Source organism: Melanotaenia boesemani, chromosome 8, assembly GCF_017639745.1.
Source record: "Melanotaenia boesemani isolate fMelBoe1 chromosome 8, fMelBoe1.pri, whole genome shotgun sequence".
NCBI classification, from domain to species: domain Eukaryota; kingdom Metazoa; phylum Chordata; class Actinopteri; order Atheriniformes; family Melanotaeniidae; genus Melanotaenia; species Melanotaenia boesemani.
This window is the reverse complement of record NC_055689.1, coordinates 27,568,836-27,592,311: the sequence shown is the minus strand read 5'-3', so window position 1 is coordinate 27,592,311 and position 23,476 is coordinate 27,568,836. Positions and strand designations below refer to the sequence as shown.

General features: G+C 37.2%; 2 protein-coding genes across 2 annotated transcripts in view; both read left to right on the top strand.

Moving 5' to 3' along the window:
* Window positions 1-14,351, top strand: part of atp1a2a (ATPase Na+/K+ transporting subunit alpha 2a) — a 49,549-nt gene extending 35,198 nt beyond the window's left edge. Inside the window, exons 17-24 of the mRNA XM_041991792.1 lie at window positions 300-468; window positions 2,964-3,118; window positions 5,754-5,877; window positions 9,770-9,915; window positions 10,007-10,137; window positions 10,273-10,374; window positions 10,599-10,690; window positions 13,978-14,351. Of these exons, the coding sequence (XP_041847726.1) occupies window positions 300-468; window positions 2,964-3,118; window positions 5,754-5,877; window positions 9,770-9,915; window positions 10,007-10,137; window positions 10,273-10,374; window positions 10,599-10,690; window positions 13,978-14,006 (948 nt within the window). The 3' untranslated portion in view covers window positions 14,007-14,351. The remainder of the gene's footprint in view (window positions 1-299; window positions 469-2,963; window positions 3,119-5,753; window positions 5,878-9,769; window positions 9,916-10,006; window positions 10,138-10,272; window positions 10,375-10,598; window positions 10,691-13,977) is intronic.
* A 1,874-nt stretch (window positions 14,352-16,225) lies between these two features.
* sdhc (succinate dehydrogenase complex, subunit C, integral membrane protein) lies at window positions 16,226-23,000 on the top strand. The gene is made up of 6 exons (XM_041993327.1): window positions 16,226-16,283; window positions 17,268-17,327; window positions 17,470-17,571; window positions 20,884-20,945; window positions 22,062-22,225; window positions 22,766-23,000. The coding sequence occupies exons 1-6, from the start codon at window positions 16,267-16,269 to the stop codon at window positions 22,868-22,870; spliced, it is 510 nt and encodes a 169-aa protein (XP_041849261.1). The 5' UTR covers window positions 16,226-16,266; the 3' UTR covers window positions 22,871-23,000.
* Window positions 23,001-23,476: the final 476 nt, after the last annotated feature.

Genomic DNA, 23,476 nt, shown 5'->3' with positions numbered 1-23,476 from the left:
AGTAAGTTACACCTATATATCAAACTCTACATGTGTCCCATGAGGAGAAAATTATAAAACTAGATGTGTTCATGCACTTGTACATGTCCCTATATATTGAGGTCATGCTACAATTCACCCTGACTCACTCACTCTGACGCTGTGTGACTGAAGGATTGCTACTCAATTCCATTTTTCATTTAATCTCCCCAGAGCTGCTTTGAAAAGACATTATTAAGACAGGGGGGGCAAAAAGTTAAATCATGGTACTTTTCTTTTTCCTCTTGACACTTTTTGTTCGCCGGTCCTTGCGGGCACAGGGGGCGATCGTAGCTGTGACAGGCGATGGAGTGAATGACTCTCCGGCACTGAAGAAAGCTGACATCGGCGTTGCCATGGGGATAGCCGGTTCTGATGTGTCCAAGCAGGCGGCTGACATGATCCTGCTGGACGACAACTTTGCCTCCATTGTCACTGGAGTTGAAGAGGGTGAGTGGAGGTGGGGAGTGACAGGTTGACAGAGAAAAAATTTGAAAAGATGGGGTGAAAAGGAAATTAAGACAGAAAGAAAAGGGATAAAGGCAAGTCAAAAACAAGATTAAGAAAACCATAATGTTCTGGCAAGTTCTTTTTTTATGCTGCGTTTAAAACTTGAGACGATTTTTCTTTTTCTTTAACATCTTAAAAAATGAACATTTTACAACAGCGGTTTTGGACTCTCAGGATTTGTTGTGAGATATAAATATGACACTTGGACTAGTGTCATATTTCAGTCACAAAAATGAAGAGATCACCAAGAAAAGACTTGAACTACAAGAAACTTGAATTCTCAACAACTTAAGCTGCCTTTATAGAAAAATCAGTCAAGCTGTGGTTCAGAACCTCTGCCCAATCCAGGATAAGTTCTTTGTATTTTAAGAGCTACAGAACAACAGTCTGTTTACAGGGACAGCTGGTTTCAGAGCCGCATGTTTTTAGAGCTGAAACATTGAATAAAATAGACAGTTGAGGCCTCATGGGCTCCTTTTCCACTAAAGACAAGCCAGTGCTGGTTTGGTGTTGGTGCTAGAGCCAGTGGCATTAAATCATGTGTAGGTGCCTTAACGCCTTGATACCACCTCTGGTCTTTTATTTTTTTTTATTTAATTAAATTTTTTTTATTTTAATTTAATCTATTTATTTTTCTTAATTAATTTACTTTTTTATGTATTTATTTTATATAATTTATTTTTCATCTATTTTTTGTTATTAATTTATTTGATATTTAATTATAGTTTATTTTATTCTAGTCTTTTTCATATGTTGTTCTATAATTTTTCCTGTTTTTATTCACTTTTATATAATTGTAAGATAATTAAGGAATTAAGGGGTTAAACCTGTTTTCTCTTTTATGGCCAGCTGGGGCATCCCCTGTGATTTTGATTATAAGTTTTACAAGAAAATGACCTACACACCATAAAAACATTGAAAGCTGTTAGATCGCTCTAAAGTAGTAAAGAAAATTGCCAAAGTTCAGTGGTGCTCCTTTAATAGTGCAGGACATTTATTTTTAAATTGGGGTCTTTGTTGAGCTGGTAGCTACCTTGTGACTGACAGACCACCAGTCAATGGGGCTGCCCATTTTTCCCATTTCTCAGACAAATCCACTACTTACATGTAAAGTTCAAAAGACGCTGATGGAAATGTCAAAAAATGCTGAATTCATTGCTTCAGATCTGCAGCCATAAATCTAAGGTCAATGTTAAGGCAGTGACATCTTTTTCCTCTATACGTCAGAGGTGTAAGTGCAATATCGCTACTGTCAACTATGGTTTGGTTAAAAAAAAAAAAAAAAAGGGACTAGCTTCTAACCAAAATTTCTACCCCCACAAAAAATCGAACTTCTCAGATGAAAAATAATCAATAAATATTTCAATTTATTCTTTAAAGTGTTATTTGTAAGATCTATTCTTGCTGATCAGCATGCTGGTCATCTTTTTTGAAAATAAATGTCATAATTAAATACACATTACTCTCATTTTCTGTCTAATAAGTTTTAAAATTATGTCCAGCTCCATTCTGTTGTCCAAAAACAGCCACTGCTGTCTATACAAGAAATGAAGATGATAGTAGAGAAATGCTGATCTTGAGTGACATTACAGCAGTAGCCACGTCCATATTATAGAAACAGTCTTAATAAATAAAAGATGGAGCTTTATATTAGCATTATTATTCCTGTTTCCCTTTGTGTTCAGACTTCTGTGTGCAGCAGCATTTTAAATGCTAATATGTGATATTAAAACATTGAACAGCAAGGAAAATGAGATAAACTGACTTCTTGCACTAGCAGCAAAAACTAGAACGAACTTCAAACAATAGAAGAAAAAAGAAACTGTGTGAGGTGTACAGAGACATAATGATGAGTGTCTGCAGTGACTCTCTGGTCTATGGAAAAGTAAAGTTTGCATGTTGAACCAACTCTGAACTAAAAGTGGCACCAGCTCAGCACAACATGGCTCAAACTGGCCAGAAAATTACAGAAGTCTTAATTGAGCAATAAAAATGAATCATTCAAACAAAAGAGGCAGTTTAAGAGGAAAAGCTTTAAATCCCCCAATCTGAAAGTCAACATTGAGAGAGGTTTTACAGATTTTAAATTCTGAACGTGTTCATGTGGAGTATGTTGTGACTTTGCCCTCTCTGATAGACATGAGATTTGACTTGAGACTTGTCTCAAGGGGCTGCCATTTAATTGAACTAGGGCTGGCTAAAATGGTCTCAAAAAAACCATTTGTAATGGGTTTATGCTGATGAAGCAGTCAGAGAGAGTCATTCAGAACTTCCTTTGACCTTGAAAAATAGTTTAAATCAAGAAAAACATGTTCAGACTATAAAGTACGTAAACAACATTCCACCAAAACAAGCTCATCAATGTTAGAAGTATCAACATCTCAATAGCCACATTTTTCTTATTTCTATAAACATCTTCTTTTTGATTGTTGCAGGTCGTCTTATTTTTGATAACTTGAAGAAATCCATTGCATACACGTTGACCAGTAACATCCCAGAGATCTCACCCTTCCTCCTCTTCATCATCGCAAGTGTTCCTCTTCCTCTGGGAACTGTCACCATCCTCTGCATTGACCTGGGCACTGACATGGTGAGCAGTGGGGGAAAAAAACCCTTAAAAAGTCTCTCTGCCACAATGTTAGCAATACTTTTCATTTGTTATCTACTAGTTTAATAGGGGGGGGGGCATGTTTGGAAAAAAAAAAAAATTTACACTATTATCTTGAGACAACAAATAACTGTCTCATAACAGAGATATGTTTTTTAAATTATGAACAATTTTTGTTTTTTAGAGTTCAGGAAAGGCAGTCTACAGAGAAATCAAAACTCTGAAATAAACACAAAACTGACTAAGACAAGAAAAGGAAAAAAAAAACAGTACAGAAAAGGAGTGGAACAACAAGGATCTGGCACTGGGAAGAAAAAAATTTAAGGAGTATTCATACAAAGGAAGAAATAACAAACAAGAAGCAGGTGTGGCAATCAGTAACTGAAGGCCAGGTGTGTTATGAACTAGAAGTAAACTTAACTCAATACACAAGATAAAACAGGGAAATGAGATAGATGACAACTCAACATGAAACAAAGACCAAATGAAACTCAAGCCCAGCAAGAAATAAACCAAAACTCACAGACCAAGACCAGGGTGGGGCTTATAAAATTTTTTATGGTGGGGACCAGGCAGGGGCACAGACTGGTAAGAGGGTGGCACTTGTAAGTAACTTGTAAGATTTTTGATTCTAGGAAATAAATAACTGATTATTGCAACTAAACCAGCTGTACAAACACTCAACTGGATATGAGAAAAAACAGCTTTGAGCCATTGACTTTGTACAGCTGTCACATCTAGTGGTTTTATGACTTTTACATCTTTTTCATGTCAGCAGTCTGGGAAGACAATAGGCAGTTGATGAGATGATGATGTATGAATGACGCATTATGATCAAAAACATGGTAGCAATTAACAACATGCTGCTTTCACTTGCACTTGGGCTTTTTCCCCAGGTAAAGGTCAGTTCGCACTAAATAGTGGTAATGATTTGTCTATATTTGGGGTGGCACTCGGTGGCCAGTCAGACTTTTTTTTGGAAATTTCAAAACTCAAAACACAACCCTAGTTGATATAAGCTCTAATTTTTTAACCCATTTGTTTTCTTATTTATTTATTTATTGTGATAAATGGACAATTTCAACAATTTTCTTCAATGAAAGGATGCTAATTATTAGCATGTTGTGTAGCTACAGGTGAGGTGAAGGTGACATCAAGGGGAAATGCAGTTACTAATGATGTCAAAAATGAGAGCCTGGAGGTAAAAAGATCACATTTTTGGTCTAATTTGTTCTTTCTGTGTGTCAGAGAAATTCACTTTTGGCTCACCGCCATCCGTCCATTTGTTCAAGCAGAACAAAGAGCGGGTGACACTCGCATGCAGATTTACATTTCACAGCTTTGCCATTTCCAGATGCCAGTCCCTCCTTTGTATTTCCGACGGTAACAATAAAGAGTTGCTGGCACGCTGCTTGCCTGAGGGGCGTAATCCATCATTACAAAAGAAAAGAATCACAGAATGAAATATTCAAAAGGACTTTTGTGTTCATTACTTTAATTTTTCCAGCTCTCAGCCACCAAACACAAGTGGGCACCTGAAACTGATTCTTATACATCTCAGCAAGCCGAAAGCAAAAGTTTTACATCCAGCTTAATTAGGTTTATATACATTTAAATGGTCATATATTAAAAGCATGTCATATTTCCACAGATAAACTGCTTTGACTTTCTAACAGCAAAAATTAACTTGTTCATTATTTCTTTGCTGGATTGTTCTTTAAAGATAAGATGATTAAAGCTGAAGAGCAGCTAATTTGTGGACCTGTGCATCTAGAAATCCAATCCTTCAATGTAGTACGTCTAAAAGTGGCTGGAAAAGTATTTACACTATGGTGCAAAAGTAAAAATTACCTATTTTCCGTGTCTGCTGGTGAGGCTGTTAACAGCTTAGTGAAACTCCTGGCTTCAGGCCCCAGGGCTCTGCTGAGGTTTAGCAGTGACAACCAGCACATGAAGTGTGCAATGATTATTTTTTTTAGCAAGCATGTGTACAAAAGATGGCAGCAAAAAGAAAAAAAAAAAAAGTTTATCATCTGAGGCACGCTTAAGAAGGCTTCAAAAGTGAGGTTTGTTTATACTTCCAGAAGTATACACAAAGAGAAAAATCAATGTCAGATATAATGTTTTCACGTTCCTTCCTCTCTCCTCATCTTCCTCCACTGCTGCGGGTCAGAAGAGTGTAACACCAAAACAAACTGGATTTGCAGACTACAGAGGATGTGCTCAGTTTCAAGCAGTGCCAAGTCCCCACCTTAAATCCTACCTAAGTCCCAGAGATTTCCTTCCATAAGTCAGACATATTGCTCTGTTGCTTGCCTGGTAAAACTGGCCAATATAAGATCTTTATTACAGGGACCTTTCTACCCTCTGTGTTTTATGAATGCTTTGAAATTCACCCTCTTCTTCCACCCACTTCCTTCTCTGCGCGCTCTCTTTTTGGTGTCTGTTCTCCCTCCGCTCTGACTGAATGATGAATAGTGATCAGTCTAGTCTACCCCATACATGGCACTGTCATCATGACTTTGTACTGATTCCCACAAAGACAAAATCCTTCAAATTTATTCTACAGGGTGCTTAAAATAAGCTCATCCTGCTTTCCTTCTCCCTTTTCTTCCAGGTTCCAGCCATCTCATTGGCTTATGAGACAGCGGAGAGCGACATTATGAAACGACAACCGAGAAACCCCAAAACAGACAAGCTGGTCAATGAACGCCTCATCAGCATGGCATACGGACAGATAGGTTTGGACTCTCGTGTCTCATAACCTGCCTGTGCATCTGCGCCACATCTCTTAAACCTGAATGGCTGACAGGCCTCTTACACCGGCTTTATGGTGATAATAAACATCTCAGACATAAAAAACTTCAAATATTGACATTTATCAGAATTCTAGCATTTCTCGCTGTCTCTGTAAATGTTTTGGTGAGTACAGTTCAGGGAAACAGATTCATAGGTGAGCAGACAGTCCCACAATTTTCTTCTAATTGTCTTGACATTTACAGCAAATTGAGAGTGGTGAGCGCAACCATTAGCACTATTTAATCTTGGTCATGTTTCAGCGGTTCGAGCCTCACTTTCAACGCTAGCTTTATTATCTCTAGTTTTATATGGTTTGGGAATAGTGAGAGATCAAAGGCTGGCCCAATTTCACATGCTGTTAAATAGGGCAGAATATGACAGGGCTTCATTTAAAACTGAACATGCTCCAAACAGCTGGCAACGCATATCAGTTCACATTAAAGAGGGGCAGAAATTTAGCAAGACGCAACAAATCACATTTATAAACCAGTGTTCTGACATTTCCGTTTCAGGTTCAGAGGCACCATGAACATTTAATCGAAGAGGCGAATGTGGAGTGATCAAAATGCCTTCTGGTTTTAATTTACCAACATAATGAGTACGGATTAATATCCATCGTCTCAGCCTTCGATTACAAATTGTGGGGTGGGGGTGGTGGGGAGGATGTGTTGTATGTGAGGATTTATGACGTCTGTCATGCTGTAAATGCTTGAGAAAAATTAATTTGCCTACATAAAATCTGTCTGGAGCAATTAATTTACCAAATAAAAGGTAGTTGTTTTATAGGCATAGCACTTTCTAAGGATACAGATTATTCTGTTTCGGTGTTATTTCATAACAGGTTAGGGTACAGTACAGTACGGATTGATTCGGTATGGCTCTTCTATGCTTTGTTTTCCACCACAGACGTTATCCCCGTAATGTGGGCTGGATCAGCCACATAACTGCAGCATGTATGAAGGTGCAGCAACACAGACGAGACACACAACTTCGCTGAGTGGGTGTTTATTACATTAAATTTATTGAGCAGATGCTTTTATCTAAAGAGACTCATAAGTGAGGAGTAGAGTAGTTACTGCACTGAATGACTTTGTGACAGGCTTTTAGAAGAGAAAGGTTTCAGTATATTTTAGAAATGATCATGCAAACTAAGCACTGCAGAGCTCGACTCCAGTCAGCTGAGAAACAAAGATTAACTGTTAATAAACCCACTTATTAAAAAATGAATCATGAAATCAGTATATGATGCATGCACACAGATGACGTGATGAAATATGTGAATTGTATGCCAGGTTTTTAAGTTATTTCATAGAACAAGGAAGTGTGTCTGTGTGTGTGCGTCTGTAGAGACGTTAATGCCCCAGAGAGCCATACTGTATCAAACCGAATTTTACCATGATTTGCAGGTTGGTATAATCCCTGTTCCCTCTCCAACTTGCTCTCCAACAACACTGACTTTATGGCTACATTGTGCTCAGTTTACAGTTTTTAATGAGCTTTTTATACTGTTTCAAAAGAGAATATAACATAAATGTTTTCTGCAATCAGCTTGTTATATTGCTTTAAAATTTGTTGTAAATGATTTTTATTTTGTAAAAAATCTTGTCAAATGCTTAAATGTGAACAGCTTTAACTTGGACCCAGCGCTAAGCAGCTAAACTACTTATAATGTAAAAAACATTTTCTATAGACAACTAGGTCATAAACTGTCACAAATATTATTCAATGAAAAAAATAACAAAATGCATGGAGTGCTACTTGGGTATAAAAGAGGAGTATTCCTCTGGTGCTCTTCAGTTCAGGGATTCAGGTAAAGCTCATAGAAAGATAACTGTAGCACTTGGGAAGATGATGAATAAAAAGCCTTTATTGTATCATGGCTAGTCTAATAGAAACATGCCCATCCATGTTTCAGCCTAAGAGACCTTTGTCAGGGCAAACGGCAAAATGTTTGTCAGCTCAGTTCATGTTAAAACAGTCAATCAAAGACAGCTGCTCTTTGTGGGCATGTAGGTGGTCACATGGTACGTATGACCTCCACCTCATATTAAATCTGTACATCATGTAAATACAACTGATCGGATCACTTCATCCAGCGTACATGTAAACATCTGGAATCAGCTGGGATCTTTGATCAGACTGATTTCAATTTGATTGATGAAATATTTGTCCATGTAAATGTAGCTACAAAGCAGTTTTCTTTATTTGTAAAATGGCACCCTAGTGATTGTGAAATTCTAAACCAGCACAGGTCTTCATCAGGACCTGTTTATGGCTACATTCAGGGATCTGCTGTATAAGAAGAATTAAAACTATTTTTTTTATTATTATTTTGTTTATTCTCAATGGGTACCTGGTATGAGGTTTATTTTTGTCAATTCCAGTTTAGAATTGTTTCAATTCCCAATCCCATATACAAATTATTGAATGATACGATACTGAACAATATGATACGATGCGATCCACTTTATTGTTCCCCATAGAGAAATTTGCCTTGTGCTCAAGTGCTGTTACGATAGCTGCCTTAACAACATCAACTGGTAAACAACACAACAGTAAACTACTTTAGTCTACATGCAACCATCCAACCACACAGTGGAAATCATAAATACATTACACAATACCAAGTTTGGGAGTAAAAAAACAAACAAACAAACAAACAAACAACAAACACATCAAAAATAAAAAAGAATAAAACATGACCCACAAAAAAGAGAGATTACATAATCCATGTGACCATCAGGCACAATTTAAAAATTATTTAAAATTTGGATAGAAATGAGGGATAAATTCATTCTCAAAACAGTTCAGATTGCATTTCAGAGCTAGATATCTGCCAGAAGGTAATAACTCGCACACAGAATAAGGATGTGTGATTAGTCTGACTCTCAGCTGCTATAAATGTTTACGTGATGTCACTCTTAAACATAGCTTAGTTGTATTTTCTCTTTTTACCACCATTTTTGTGCTTCAAATCTGACTAATAACTGACAGAGTCATCGGCTTATCCTTTTTTAATTTGGTTTAAAACTAGATTGTGCTCTCAGTAGTGCTCTTTGACTTTGTAACTAAATTTATGATGTGAATGCCAATATAAGCTCACTGAAAGTCATTCAGATGTTTGTCAGAAGTTAAAGGTCCCATATTACACTTTTTTTTAACAATTTCATATGGGTGTTAGAGGTCCAACAACATTGTTTTGTAAGTGTATTACTGCAAATTCAGCCTCGGTCCTTAATTTCAGCCATTCCAAGTGTGGCTTTAGTGTCCACACTTTGGGGGGCAGGTCAGTGACAGTATCCACTACCGGTAGCAGTGGTTATTTCCCTTTGTGAGGTCACAAATGGAAAGATCTCAGACTCTCCTGTTTGAGCACACATTCGCTAATAAGTGGAGCAAACAAGTGAGAAAGGTGGTGGATTTTTCTTATTTTTGGGCCTCATACACAGGCTATGAGGACACATATATCTGTTAGAAAGCCTTTAGAAAGTGAATTGTGCATAATATGGGACCTTTAAACACTTTGACACAAAACCATAGCAGATGAAAAAGGACTCAGATGACAGAAAACAAATTAAAACAATGATAAAAATGTGTAATTTCTGAGAACTTATTTGGATTTATGGAAAATAATGTTAAGCTCAAATAATTGTGATTAGGCAATTATGCAAGAAAATTGACTCTTGCAACATCTAATAGACAGTAAATGCATTTTTAACATAAATGTTAAATATTTTCTCTAGAGTTACAGACTTGTGTGGTACTTGCAGGAAAAGTTTATTCACAGTTACAAAATGAACATAAAGAAAAGTATGAATGTGTATTTTCCCCCAGGTATGATCCAGGCTCTGGCAGGTTTTTTCACTTACTTTGTGATTTTGGCTGAAAATGGCTTCTTGCCAAAAACCCTGGTGGGAATCCGCCTCAACTGGGACGATCGTGAAGTCAATGACCTTGAAGACAGTTATGGGCAGCAATGGGTAAGGAGCGGGGACACATTTCAGTCGGCACACCCATTTGAATATTGCCATACTCGTGCTAAAGAGGACACTGTGTGTTTGAACCCTGCAGACATATGAACAGAGAAAGATTGTGGAATTCACCTGCCACACAGCCTTCTTCAGCAGCATTGTGGTGGTCCAGTGGGCCGATCTTATCATCTGCAAGACCAGGAGGAACTCCCTATTTCAGCAAGGCATGAAGTAAGTGGATGGAGCATTAAATATTTAAGTTACAGCTCAAGTTTTACCCATTTCCAATTCACTTAATTGTGACTTTACTCTTTTTAGCCTAAAAGATGTTATTTCTCTTATATATTCTTCATTTCTGCTCAACAGGAACAGGATCCTGATCTTTGGTCTGTTTGTTGAGACAGCCCTGGCTGCCTTTGTCTCCTACTGCCCTGGGATGGACGTAGCTTTGCGCATGTACCCCTTGAAGTATGCACAGAATATATATATATGTCGCCACAGAAGTGAAAAATAACCCCTTCAAGACTTATTAGACTGCCATTAGCCTGTCACTTTCAACTTTAAATAAAGATATTCTTAAACACCATGTTGATAGCCATAATTTTCAGAAGTGACAGCAATGAATTTAAGAATTTTCACTCTGCCTGTGTCACTTCACTCTATCCATCCTCCTCTTTCTCTCCTCCTCTTAGGATCCTGTGGTGGTTCTGTGCCATCCCATATAGTCTTCTCATCTTCATCTATGATGAGGTCCGTAAATTAATTCTGCGAAGGCACCCAGGAGGTAAGGAGATATTAAGAGAAACTAAGATCTAAAGGTTTTGGACTTCTTTGTCTTGTTAATAAGCTGGAAGAAAGTGATGGTAACGTATAGAGTTTGACTCCCTTATCTTGAGAGCCACATGTGCTAGTTTCTGTCAAGACTTTTCTACCATCCTACGTGCACTTCTCAGCCTTCAAAACTGTCCTTGTTAAATGTAAACACCCTAAAAAAGAGAAGATTGTGAACTGCTCCAAGCACATTGCTGATTCTTATTGTCCTCACAGCTCTGCTCTGCAGATCTGGTATGAAAGAAAGAGTTTTTTAATTATGGTTATGTGGAGAACCTCACTTTTTATGTTATTAAAAACGGGCATTCATTTTAAAAGAATGAAAATGCAGGTGTTAGCTTTGAAGCCAATGATCCAGCTTTGAGTGGGTGTGATTTTCTTTAAAAAATCCAATAAAACTGGTTTCATTTTCAAGAAACAACAAAAACTGGTAAAAACAAAAAAGAATAATAAAATACTGATCAATTACCTGTAACCCTATCCTTTGACTTTAATAAAGTTAATTGCAGAAATATAAAACAACCACATGTTATGGCTGTGTCAGCCAGCAAGCTTATGATTAGAGGACAAGTTTTCCCACCTGAGCCACTACCAACAAAAGTCTTTTTGTAATTTATGGTGACAGCATGAAATGGTGCACAAAAAGCTTAAAAGAAATAGATGTGACACATGGAATGCCCTTAAAATAGCATGCTATTTGTTTGTGATGCCCAAACCACCAGTCAATCTTGTAAAGGTTAATAATTTGTATTTCGTTCGTGTTTCTTTGCTACACGGTTTTCACAAATATGGAAAACAGATCAATGTAACTCTGTCATGAATTGCTTTGAGATGGAGTTGCAATTATGGGTGATTATTGTTAGCTTTTATGTAGGTGTGATGTTTGAAGAGCTGGTTTAAAAGCAACGACTTTCAACAATAGTTGCAGCTGTCTTATTGAAGTCTTTCATTATATATATATATGTCTATATGTATATATATATATATATATATATATATATATATATATATATATATTCTATAAAAGGAGTCATTTGGAATCTCTGACAGATTTGCGTGTAATCAGTGTTGATTGTACATTCATTGAAGAACTGTAATGATTTTCATCTAAATGTTTTATTAACACAAGGATTAACCGCAAAAAAAAGTTTGGATGTTACTCCTTTTGTAAAGCAGCTGAAAACCATCAGGCACCAAGCAGAATGCATGCTAGTCAATACTTAACAATTCTCCATCTTTCAAAGCTGCTGCCTCTGCAACACATGACTGATTACTTGTTGTTTTCCAGGTTTGATTTCTGACAAAACAGCATGTAAATGTATTGCTGTCTGGCAGTTTGCTTGGGAATTTCATTCAATAAATGGAGCATAAAATCACAGCTTATGAACAAGAAAATGTCCAACAGTGAAATTCAGACATACACACAACAACTGAAACCTGATTTGATTTGATATTCAGGCCAATTGCTACATGTGCACCAAATTTCAATCAGTGTTGTACGCATTTTAGTAGACAGCTGCATCTTAAGGATAAACAAAGCTGACAAAATCAGGTCTGACCGATTTAGTTAAAACAGGAAGACTCCTCGATCATATATATATATATACACACACATATATAACCATCATCAACTCAATCTTATTAAAAGCCTAAAATAGACACAAAACAGAAATCTTCATTTTGTGTTGATTAAATACGACATGCATAACTTTTAATGGGATGTGTGTCAGTATGGCATGTGGCTCATGTGTCCACCATGTTTTGTGTGTAGTGGGAATTATTAGGCAGTAAGCCAGGAAAAGGATCATTTTATGTGATATCATCACTTTATTCTTTTATTTTTATACACAAACTATGATGCTTTTTTTTCTCTTTTTTTAACCTTTATCAAGTAAATTTTAATGCCTGAATTTAACCAATTATTTTGAGGTGTTAACAGTGATGAAACAGTAGCTGAATCCTAAAATGCCATTTTGAGTTAAAGCTACTTAAAAACATTAATGACTGGGACGGAAGTTGAACTGTAATAGGTTTGATAGTCCTGTATGTAGATCCACCCCATGCCCATACTGACCTCTGAATGTGGGTTTTCTCATCTGCTCGGGTTTTTATACCCAACCAAAGTCAGCAGTGACAACAATACTTTGTGCTGGGTCTACTTACAGGGTCTAGGCAGAAAAGTAACACCACAAAGACCATTTCCAATGGAAACAACTCTTCAGAGCAGAAGGCGGCAGTAGTATATTTATAGTGTTCAACAAAGTAGACCGGAGAACTGTGGATAAAGAAGTGTTTGCTTATTATCATAGCTTTGTCGCTCATCCACCCTGTTTGTTTGAGGACATGTTTAGTGAGAACTTTGTTGTGGGAGTTGTGTTACCAACAGTTGGTTGTGTTAGGAGACTGGACGAGGCGGAGTTGAAAAATATTTGACAGATTCTTGAGATATGCTGAACAGGCAATCACACTGATCTCTCTTAAAATGCCAAATCAGCTGAAAAAAATAACTGATGATGTCTCACATTACAGACAAGTGAGACAGATGCTCACTGACATTTCAGCTGAGTGACGGTCATATTAAAGACTTTATTTGTGACCCTACAGTCATTTTGTGACTCGTGAAATGCAGTGTTCCTCTACTAATTCATTTTTGCATCTAGCAGCATGAAAAAAGGACAAAATTGACATCTAGCTTATGTTTTCCCAACTATTTCACATTACACTGTGAGACTGAGTTGAAATAATATGCAGGAGGGAGATCTGTTTATGCTCTCTGCCAATGAGAAAACATACATAATATATGTCAGATGACAGCAGGAAATAGAGCATTACCTGATCAGCATCAACAGTCGGTGGCAAATGATTAGAGAGGAAATGAAAGTAAGCTGATGAAGACTCTTGAGATATGCCCCAAAGATCATCCATATGATATGGACGCCCTACAATGGCTCAGAATCTACTCACTGCCACAGCATCTAAGCTGATGAGGAGCGAGGACATGGGGAGACAAATACAATCTATCATGACAGTTAATCATTTCTGTTAATCTTTGTGTCACGGGCTGCTGATCAGAGTCTCAGAGTTATAAGGGGATTCATTTGGAAATGTGCAGAGACAAAGGCAGCGAGATGAATACAAATAGAGAGATACAAAGGGATATTATGAAACCTGCTCGCCTGTCATTTTGCTCTCTGACACTTTCTCTCTTTCCTTTTCTGCCTCTCTCTTCATCTCTTCCAGGTTGGGTGGAGCAAGAAACATATTATTAACATTCAGAAAATGTCAGTTTGAACTGTACGCCTGTGTGGACGCTTTCAAGTGTGTTTGTTCAAGCTGGTGAGAGTAAAACTGTGTGCGTGTTTGTCAGTTATAATATGACATGGATCAGTTCACAAATCTGATTATCATAAAATACTGCTGAAAATAGGCTTTTGGTTGTGCTTGGAGTTTTTTTCTCGCTCTCTTTTTCATTTAATCAGAAAAGCAGAACAATCGTTGGTGTACACCTTTGTGCCTTATACAAGCTGTTACAAAAATTATGTACTCTGGTCTATTTGGCCAAAAGGCAATACTAAATGTTGTCCATCATGCAAAATATACCAAATAAAATGCATTTCAACATTTCTGTGGTTGCGTTGTTGTTTTGTATCATTCTTTGTTACTGTGAATTATTCTTTTTATTCTGCTCTAAGCAACTATGGTTTAATTTTCTTTGAGGCACACACATTCTTGCTCATGCAGGGATATAAGTGGGCAATCAGGAATGCAATTTAACGCTGCTTCTGGGAATCATTAACTTTGTACAAGAAGTAAGTGTCTGATTCTGTGTGTGGCTGTCTTGTCTTTCAGTGCTCACAAGTACTTGTTCAGAGTGTATCTTACAACCCTGTTTCCCAAAAATGTTGGATTATTTTGTAAAATATGAATAAAAACAAAAGGCAATAATTTGCAAAACCCCAATTTTATGAGAAATTCATCCATGGACAGCAAATCAAATACGCAACTAAGAAGCTTTCATCATGAGAAATATGTTCAATTTAATATCAGCAAAGCATTTCTAAAAAGAAGGGCTTGGGACATGTATAATATTTTGATCACATCACCGCTTCTTTTAACAATTTTGCAATATTTTCAGACCTTGACTGGTTTCTTTAGGTCTATCCATTTTATGAAAGATTCAGCCTCTCGGGTGATCTTTTTTTATACCCAACCATGCTTGACCTGTTGCCAATTATTGAGATAATCCTGAGAAATCTCTGTAAACAAGTTATAATCCTGAAACTCAGTAATGGAGCCTTTGAATGGCATTTCATTTAAAGTAAACATGATTTAAAGTAACATGCATGTCCAAAGACATGCATGTTAGGTTAATTGGTCACTCTAAATTCTCCCTAGGAGTGAGTATGAGCATGAGTGGCTCTCTGTGTTGGCCCTGCAATGGACTGGCAACCTGTTCAGGGTGTACCCTGCCTCTCACCTGTTATTTGCTAGGAAAGGCTCCAGCTTCCCCACAACCCTTAATTGGACTAAGTGATATAGAAAATGAATGAATGAATGAATGAATGTGGTGCATTAGTGTTTAATCCAATTAAGGATCACAGGGGGAGTGGAGCTGATCCCAGCTGCTTTTATAGTGGAAGTGACATACCAGTCCATCACAGAGCCAACACAGACAAACAAGACTAGAGTCCATTTAAAAACACCAATAAATTCATGGATGTTTTGGATTGTGGGAGGAAGCTGGAGCACCCAGACTGAAGCTATGCATGGATGAGGAGAACATGTCAACTCCACACATATAGGCTAAAATAAGTATATCAGTAACTTTTAAGGACAGGTTTTGGTTTGACTGGGGGAAAAAGAGAAAAATCTGAGAAGGGTTGAATAGAAAAAAATAGTGGCTGAAATCAGGCAAGTTATTTTGGACAAATTTGCACTGTCAACTGAAGTTTTCATTTATTTATTTATTTAAAGTATTATAACATTACATAGGACACAATACAAAGAACAACAGAATTTAAGTCCTTGACAACAATAACATGTTCATATACAAACAACACAAATATGAAAACTTAGAACTAGGAAATAAAAGAGGAACGATTATAACAACACATGGAAAACAATACAAAATACATGAGAGGGAGTCACTGAGAATAATAATATATGTGTATATATAAAGAGTTTTTAAGTGTACCTATACTCTGTCAACTGAAGGAGAAGAAATAAATAAATAACCTGATGACACAGCTATTTTTCCTTTATTTACTTTATATGAACTTTTCAGTTGTGTAATTAAACATTCACTTGTCAGGTGGTTAATGTCTTTCTCTTGTTTGTTCGTACAACTTTTCCCTGGTTTACATACGATCAAAGAGCAAAAAGCGATATATGATGGAGGCAAAGTAAATCGATGCCTTGAACTTAAAATTGCTCATCTCGGAATGACCTTAAACTCGCTCAAGGTTTTATAAGACAGCCCAGAGCGTAACAAGAGTAACATACGTCACTTCCGCCCGTTACCAGTCAAACATGGCGTTGCTTCTAAGGTCAGTGCTGTGGTACTTTGGTGTCGGTATCATGTTCTTTTTTATAGATTTGTTCACAAGCTTTTAACTCGTATTGACATATATACAACAGACTATCTTTACAACAAGATAAAATGCGCTCTCTAACCGCCATTTGTTATCCTCATTTAGTGTTAATATGATGCTACATAGTGCTAGCTAGCGTTAGCTACTGAGCCAATGCTTACTGTTGTGTTTATTTGAAAGCTATCAGGGTGGACTTTGACTCCGAATATGATTAATGACGGACTTTTGGTCTTCAAATAGTTGTTTGCCGAAAACGTAGTCCATTGTTAATAAAGTATTTTGAAGGGACTGTCCACAGTAGCGTTTTGTTAACCAGATGTGATGTCACTGTTGTGCTCTATGCTAGTCAAGTGATTGTCAAACTGAGTCTGCTGTTCGCCATTAGTGGCAGATTTATGGATATGCACGGTGTGAATCTGGAATATTTTCTTTTATTGCTAGAAGTGAGATTATAATGATTTGGATATATTAAGCTTTTCTGTTGTGTTTTGTTCTTTTTGTGAATACCTCTGGATTCAAGCAGCATGGAATGAGCTCAGTTGTTTTACTTTGACTAATGCAAGATTTTGTCGTGAATAAAAAACTTCTCCAGCAACCACGTTAAAAGCTGTTTGTGGCATGTTAAGGTTACTAGATTTAGTTTAAGAAATGTAGCTGTGTTTCTGTTAAAACGTGGCTTTATTTAAAACATAAGGGATGGTTGTCTTATATCACTGTTTGAATAAACAAAATAAATGGACGTGATAAGAGCATTGGGGGATTTTTTTTTTTTTTTTTTTTAAATAACTGCCTTTAATGTGGATGCCGTTGTATCCACTTAAGTTTTCCCTGTATACTTCATTGTATGCTATACTATAATTTTGATTTTCATTAAGTGTTTAGCTGAAGGTACAATAATTCTGTTTCTAATTCAGCATTTCTTTTTTGCCTTTTCTTTAGGACGCTGGCCCGTCAGGGTGTCTGTCTCTCCAGACCTCAGTACAATGTCCTCTATAGACAGTGAGTTCTGTGTTTCAGTACAGCGCCATATAAATTCTTTCTTTAATTGTTATGATAATGATTTAAAGATGTTTTAACTCGTCTAAACTATTGAACTGCTGCAAACATCCTCACTCTTGTCCCGTTTTTTCCTCATTATTAGTGCTGCTCCAATGGGAAGCACAGCTAAGGATGAGATGAACAAGTTTTGGGCCAAAAATGCCAGGTTAAACCGACCCATGTCTCCCCATATCACAGTCTACAAGTATGTACTATAAGCTGCCTAATAAGTGCATGCCTTTAGTGTTGCTATGAAAACAAAAAGAAAAACAGATGACTCAAGTGTAAAGTATATGCTGTTGATTTTATGTTGTTTTACCATAAATACACTTTTGAATATCTTCCAAGCTGGAAATGATGCTTCTTGCAGGCAATTTTTAGATTATATAGGTTTCTTATTTTTATTTTATTAAACACAAAACAGTAGGACACAGTAACATAACTTAAGATTTTGTGCAATAATTATCTTAATGTACCAGGGTTCTAGATTAGTGATGGTAGGTTTGACTCTTTTCACTAACCCAGGTCTTTTACTCTCGAACAGTAAAGTGAACGAATCTTGAACGAGTCATGTCGTTCATTTTTACAGCAGGTGGCTTTGTAAAAAAGTCCGCAATTCTCAAGCAGTAAATACTGAAGGCAACAAAACTACAGGTAATGCCACAAGCAATTCAAACCATGTGAACACGTAGGGAAGCAAATACACACCACAATAAAGTGATTTGTGTCCTACATCCTCCCTGCCATTGTTTAACAGCGCAACAGTGACTCGGTAGCTATCACGTGACAAATGAACAAGAGACCGAGCCGAGAGCGAACGTACTGCTGAGCTTGATACAGCTTGAGCTGTGAACGAACGAAGGAAGACCCGTTCAGAGACCGAGTTGCCTGTCACGTGACAGAGAGAAGCACTAGAGAGACCAATCCGAGAGCGAATGTACTGCTCGCCAAACAGCCTGAATGATGAACGAGAACGAGACCGTGCAGCCCGACTTGCTGCTCGCCACACAGCCTCAGCAGCCGGGCTGTCACGTGACAAAAGAACGAGGACCTGAAGACGGACCTGAGCGAGTCCTGAACCAATCATTTCTGTTTCCTGTCCTGACCTACTGACTGAGTTTATGCAGCTGCCTGCCATGTGGCGAGAGGAGGTACCGCATGAAAATGAACGAATCGCTCACTGAGAGGACCCGTTACTCTCGAGTTATATAAAGGATTAGTTCATACTGAACGAATCGTTCGAGACCGACACATCACTATTCTAGATGCATGCGACCAAAATTTGTTGAGTGCCACTAACATTTTTCTTGGTTGCATCAGTGCGCCTAACATTTCACAGGTCTAGAAGAAAGATTTTAATTATCACTCTGAATGTTTGTCTGTGTGTTCATTCCTTGCCTGAGCTCAGAGAAGAATAACACTGGGATTAAAAAACCAAGAGAAGGAGTGGGTCTCCACCTCTGGTTGAATCTGATCCACGGCTGTACACCGTGTTGTATGTTGGTTTGAAATTAAGACCGGTACACTTTGGACATTCGAAGAAAGACAGACAAGAACTGTGGAAACTGTAATCAGTTGTAAAATGTGGAATATGGTGGCATTTGCTGATATGTGGCCGTTATCTATTATCCTCACTAATTTAAATCTGGAGGACAGTTGAATGCGTTGTGACTGCTGCAGCCCTGTCTCCCTCAGAAGTTCAGCAAAGGCTAAGAGATTATTTTTAAAAAGAAGGAAAAAAAAAAAAAAAAAAAGAGAAAGAAATCCAACACTGCACAGAAAAACTAAATAAGTTGCATCTGTTTCTGGAGAGGCATTAGAGTGATTTTTTTTTTTTTTTTTTTTTTTTTTTTTTTTTTTGCTGGTGCAACCAAATTAAAAAGTTAGATGCACCAGTGCAACCAATGCTAAAAGTTAGTCTGGAACCCTGTTTCCTAGCACGTTATTAAAATCCTTAAAACTCTTTATTCAGAATGTGTCTTGTAATTTCTCACAAACTTTCATCTTGTCTCAGGTTTTACTTAGAATTTCTCTGTGATTTGCTATTCCTAACCATGGGCTATATCTACCAGCTGGGATCTAGTTTAAATTCTTCATCTCCTTTGATTCACTCTAAGGGTGATTCAACATTTTTACACAGAACTGGTGTAAAGTCAAGTAACTATTACATATTTTGAGTTATTAAGGGTTCACATCCAGGCCAGATCAAACAAAAACCTTGAACTCACCAGATAATGTCAGCACCACAAACAGCAGGCAGATGTAACGCTTTACTGCACAGAGAAGATAAGATCAGTGGAGCTGATTACAAATCCTTGTTACTATATGTTCAGTTAATCTTTCCTTACAGGTTTTAATCTGTCTAAAGCAGTTTATTAACAGACAATGATCCTATGTCTAACAGTGTTTTTTCTTTTTTCTTGAACAGATTAATCATGAATATTGAGAGATGTTGCACTTAAAGTAAATAGGACATGGCTAATTAGCATATGAGCAGACATCATGAAAGCTGTTTTAAAAAACTGTAGCTACATAAAATGTCATTGATGATGTTTTCCAGTGAAATGGGTGACACATGCCCAAACGATCCTGTACAAAATGCTGCCTTCACTGTCACAACAGGAACATTTCCTGGTTGTTATGGTATGGTAATTTTAAAATGTTTTTGTTGTTTTTGTTTTATTATTGTTATTCATTTATTTTTTAGGAGAAATGTTGTGTAGGTAGGCCAGCGGTCCTCATCAAGTCTCAAGATGGGGGACAAATTATAGTCCATGGGGAAATGCTTTAATTAAATTTGTGACTCATTTTCATTTATTGTTGACTTGGTGTTTTCATTCCTATTAAAATTTATTCTAATTCATATTTCATAAAAGGTGGCTGAGCGTTACACCACAACAAAACAATTTTAAGATATATGCAGTTTCCAGTAACCATAGTGATTCCTGTAGCTTAAGTGATTGAATCACAAGCACTCAAATATTTTCTTCTGTTAAATAACAGTATTCTCTCACCTATTGATTTTGATTTACAACTTTTCATAGAATGATGCTAAAACACTACATTAGTAAATAATGTTACCACATAGTGAGTGGTTGGTATTTGTATTAGCTTATCCTGTTCCTTTCAGTCTGTAATGGGCCCCAAAAGTGCTGATCAGAGATTTCTTAATTCACTGTAAAGAAGAACATTAACTTAATTGACCATTGTACATTCAGGCTTGGAAATGTGTCAAGAGAAGTGTAAACTATCATTAACTTGTATTTGCAATTTAAGGAGTACCTCTTGTAACCTCCAGTTTTGCCTGATGAATATGAACCATTTTTTGTTGGCACTGCAGCATGAATTAGAAAATCCAAATAGCAAAATGTTAATCAAAGCATTACCCAACAAAAACTGTTAAAATTGTCATTCACAGCAGGGATGGCTCAATGCACAGCGTTGTCATTTTGGTCTGTGTGTGGCTCACGTATTTCCACCATTATATTAAATATGCTGTAATGTTTTGGTTTTGCAGATGGTCTGTCCCCATGGCGATGTCTATCACACACAGAGGAACTGGAGTCGGGCTCAGTGGAGGTAATACACGAGTCTTCTTTCTCATTCATGATTAACTTAATGATATGCAGGTTTTGCTCTAGTTTAGTTCAGGATATTGAAAAATTGATAATATATATGCATTTATATCTCCCAGGACAACGGAATGCGTTTTAATCCATGTGCGAGTCTTTGCTGACTAAATTTTAGCATAAAAGTGAGGCGACCCTGTTAGGCCACTGCCTGCTTTTGATTGATCCTGAAACCATCTTCAGGGGATTTTACTCCATCACTATTGATTTCTACTAAGAGCATTTACTGGAATTTACAAAAGCTGAAGTTGTTTAATGCATGTGAAAATGGAGTTTAACACTGGACAGTCATACGCCGGCTGCAAAGGGTTGAACTCATGTCACTGTGAGATAGCTAAGTGCTGCTGACATTGATGGAACATGCTGTAAAAGCTGTGTTCAGTTTTGTTTACATGGTAATGCGTTCAATAAAGGTCAGGTTTTGTCAACTGCCAGCCTGACTCGCAGACATTAACAATCTGTGTTTCAACTTTCAGTCAAGATATCATGTGTGAAACAAACTTCCCCTGCAAAGTGCCTGAGAAGTAAAACCATGACTGACTCAGGAAACACTTCATATGCCACACTTTTTTTATTGATTATATAAACATTTTTTGTGCTTCTGTAGAATTAAAATGATTTATATTATGCCAATCCACATATGCGGTTTATTTAGTTTTTCCTTTTTGAAAGCTTTGTCTTTGTTGTGGGCTTTTATTAATATCTGTTGAAAACTTTCCAAAATCATGGTGACCTCTGAAGCCATTTAGGTTGTTCATCATCCAGACAATACAAACATATGAGCTTGTGGTGAGCAGTTGTCTTCAGTGCAGAGTGCCAATGAGGAGTTGATTTGATACAGAGCCATTGTTTGCTCTTTTATAAACAGCGAGAACAAGTAATTACATAACTGAGGATCTCAGAACGTTTGAAAAAGCTTGGCTAGTGGGGTGCTGTGATTCACACAGAGTGATGGAGCAAATTGTAGCTGTATGTATTTTTTTATCCCTCTTTTTCTTAACAGGACTTAATGTTTCAAAACATCTTGTTCAGTGATTTTTGCCTCAATGCTTTTGTCTGTGTGTAGCCATTTCCGCATTTGCTGTGGCTGCGTTGGTGTTACCTGGAGGCTACCCCCACTATCTGGACTTGATCCACTCATGGTCAATTGGTCCTTTTCTCATTGGTTTGGCAAAGTTTGGCATTGCCTTCCCAGTATCTTACCACACCTACAATGGCATCCGTCACTTGGTAAGACTTAGTTATTTGACTTGCATACCTGCAGATGTTTTTTGTTTTTTTTCCCCTTACAGTAACCTTTCCCAAACTAGAGGTCCTGACCCCCACTGGGGGTCCCAAGATAATTTCAGGGGGTTGCCAGATCATTATAAAAAAAAAAATAGCCTACATTTATAAAATAAACCTGGAATTTTTATTAGGTTACAATTAATGCTATAATACAAACAGATTAATCTGAGAAATTAACGTTTTAATTTTTCAACACATTTTTACGTATTAACAACAAAACACCAACGTGATATTTTGGGGTCGAGGCTCAAAAAGTTTGGGAAACCACTGCCTTATATTACAGAAGAATTGAGGTTATTTAGTAATTTGTTTCCATTAGCATGTTTTGTGTCATATTTGAGCAGCTCAGCTTTAATTTTATATTTGTCTGTTTGATAATTATGGTAATTTTTCCTTGATACAAAATCATACTTATCTTTAATAGATTGTGTTTATTCTTTCAAATACTAATTCTAATTTTTTTTCTCTTTCACAAAAAAAAAGTGCTGGGATATGGGAAAAGGTTTCAGAATTCCAGAGGTCTACCGCACTGGCTACACAGTTATCGGTTTGTCCATCATCACCTCCATAGCTCTGGCTTTGATCTGAGCTCAGGACGAGAAGTGAGTCAAAGGGACTGTGTAATGGATGTATTCTGGGAGATTTATGTTTATGTTCTGTTATGGTTGACAGCAAGCCCAATCTTCAAAGTATTAAAGAATTATACTAAACACTGAAATGCTGTGATTTTCTTTTGTCCCTTGCAGCTGTTTACTCTGAAAGCTTTTTGTTTTTGTTTCTTTTTTTGGGGGGGGGGGGGGGTCCATGATATGCAGCAGAGTGCAAAGTGCACATAAATGTGACCCACTTTATTTCACACTTACTCTCAGTGTGAACAACAGCCAGCATCTGAAATTAGACATGTCCTACATGTTATCTCCTTATGTAATCTGTCTCATTGAACTGTGACGTTTAATTCATTAATCATTTTTCCTTGCCCTTGGTGCTCAGACGAAGCCATGCCAGCCATCTACACAGCACCATTTGTGCCCCAAGAGCTGCTCACTGCAGGCTTTTATTCATATTTTACTTTCTCCAGGCCGCAAATGCTCAGATTAATTTTAACATCAGTGAAGAAGGGCTGAAATGTGGAGAAATGGCACATTGGTGAAAGCTGCATGTGTGAACCTGCTCCTCACCAGCAGCCTGCCTCAG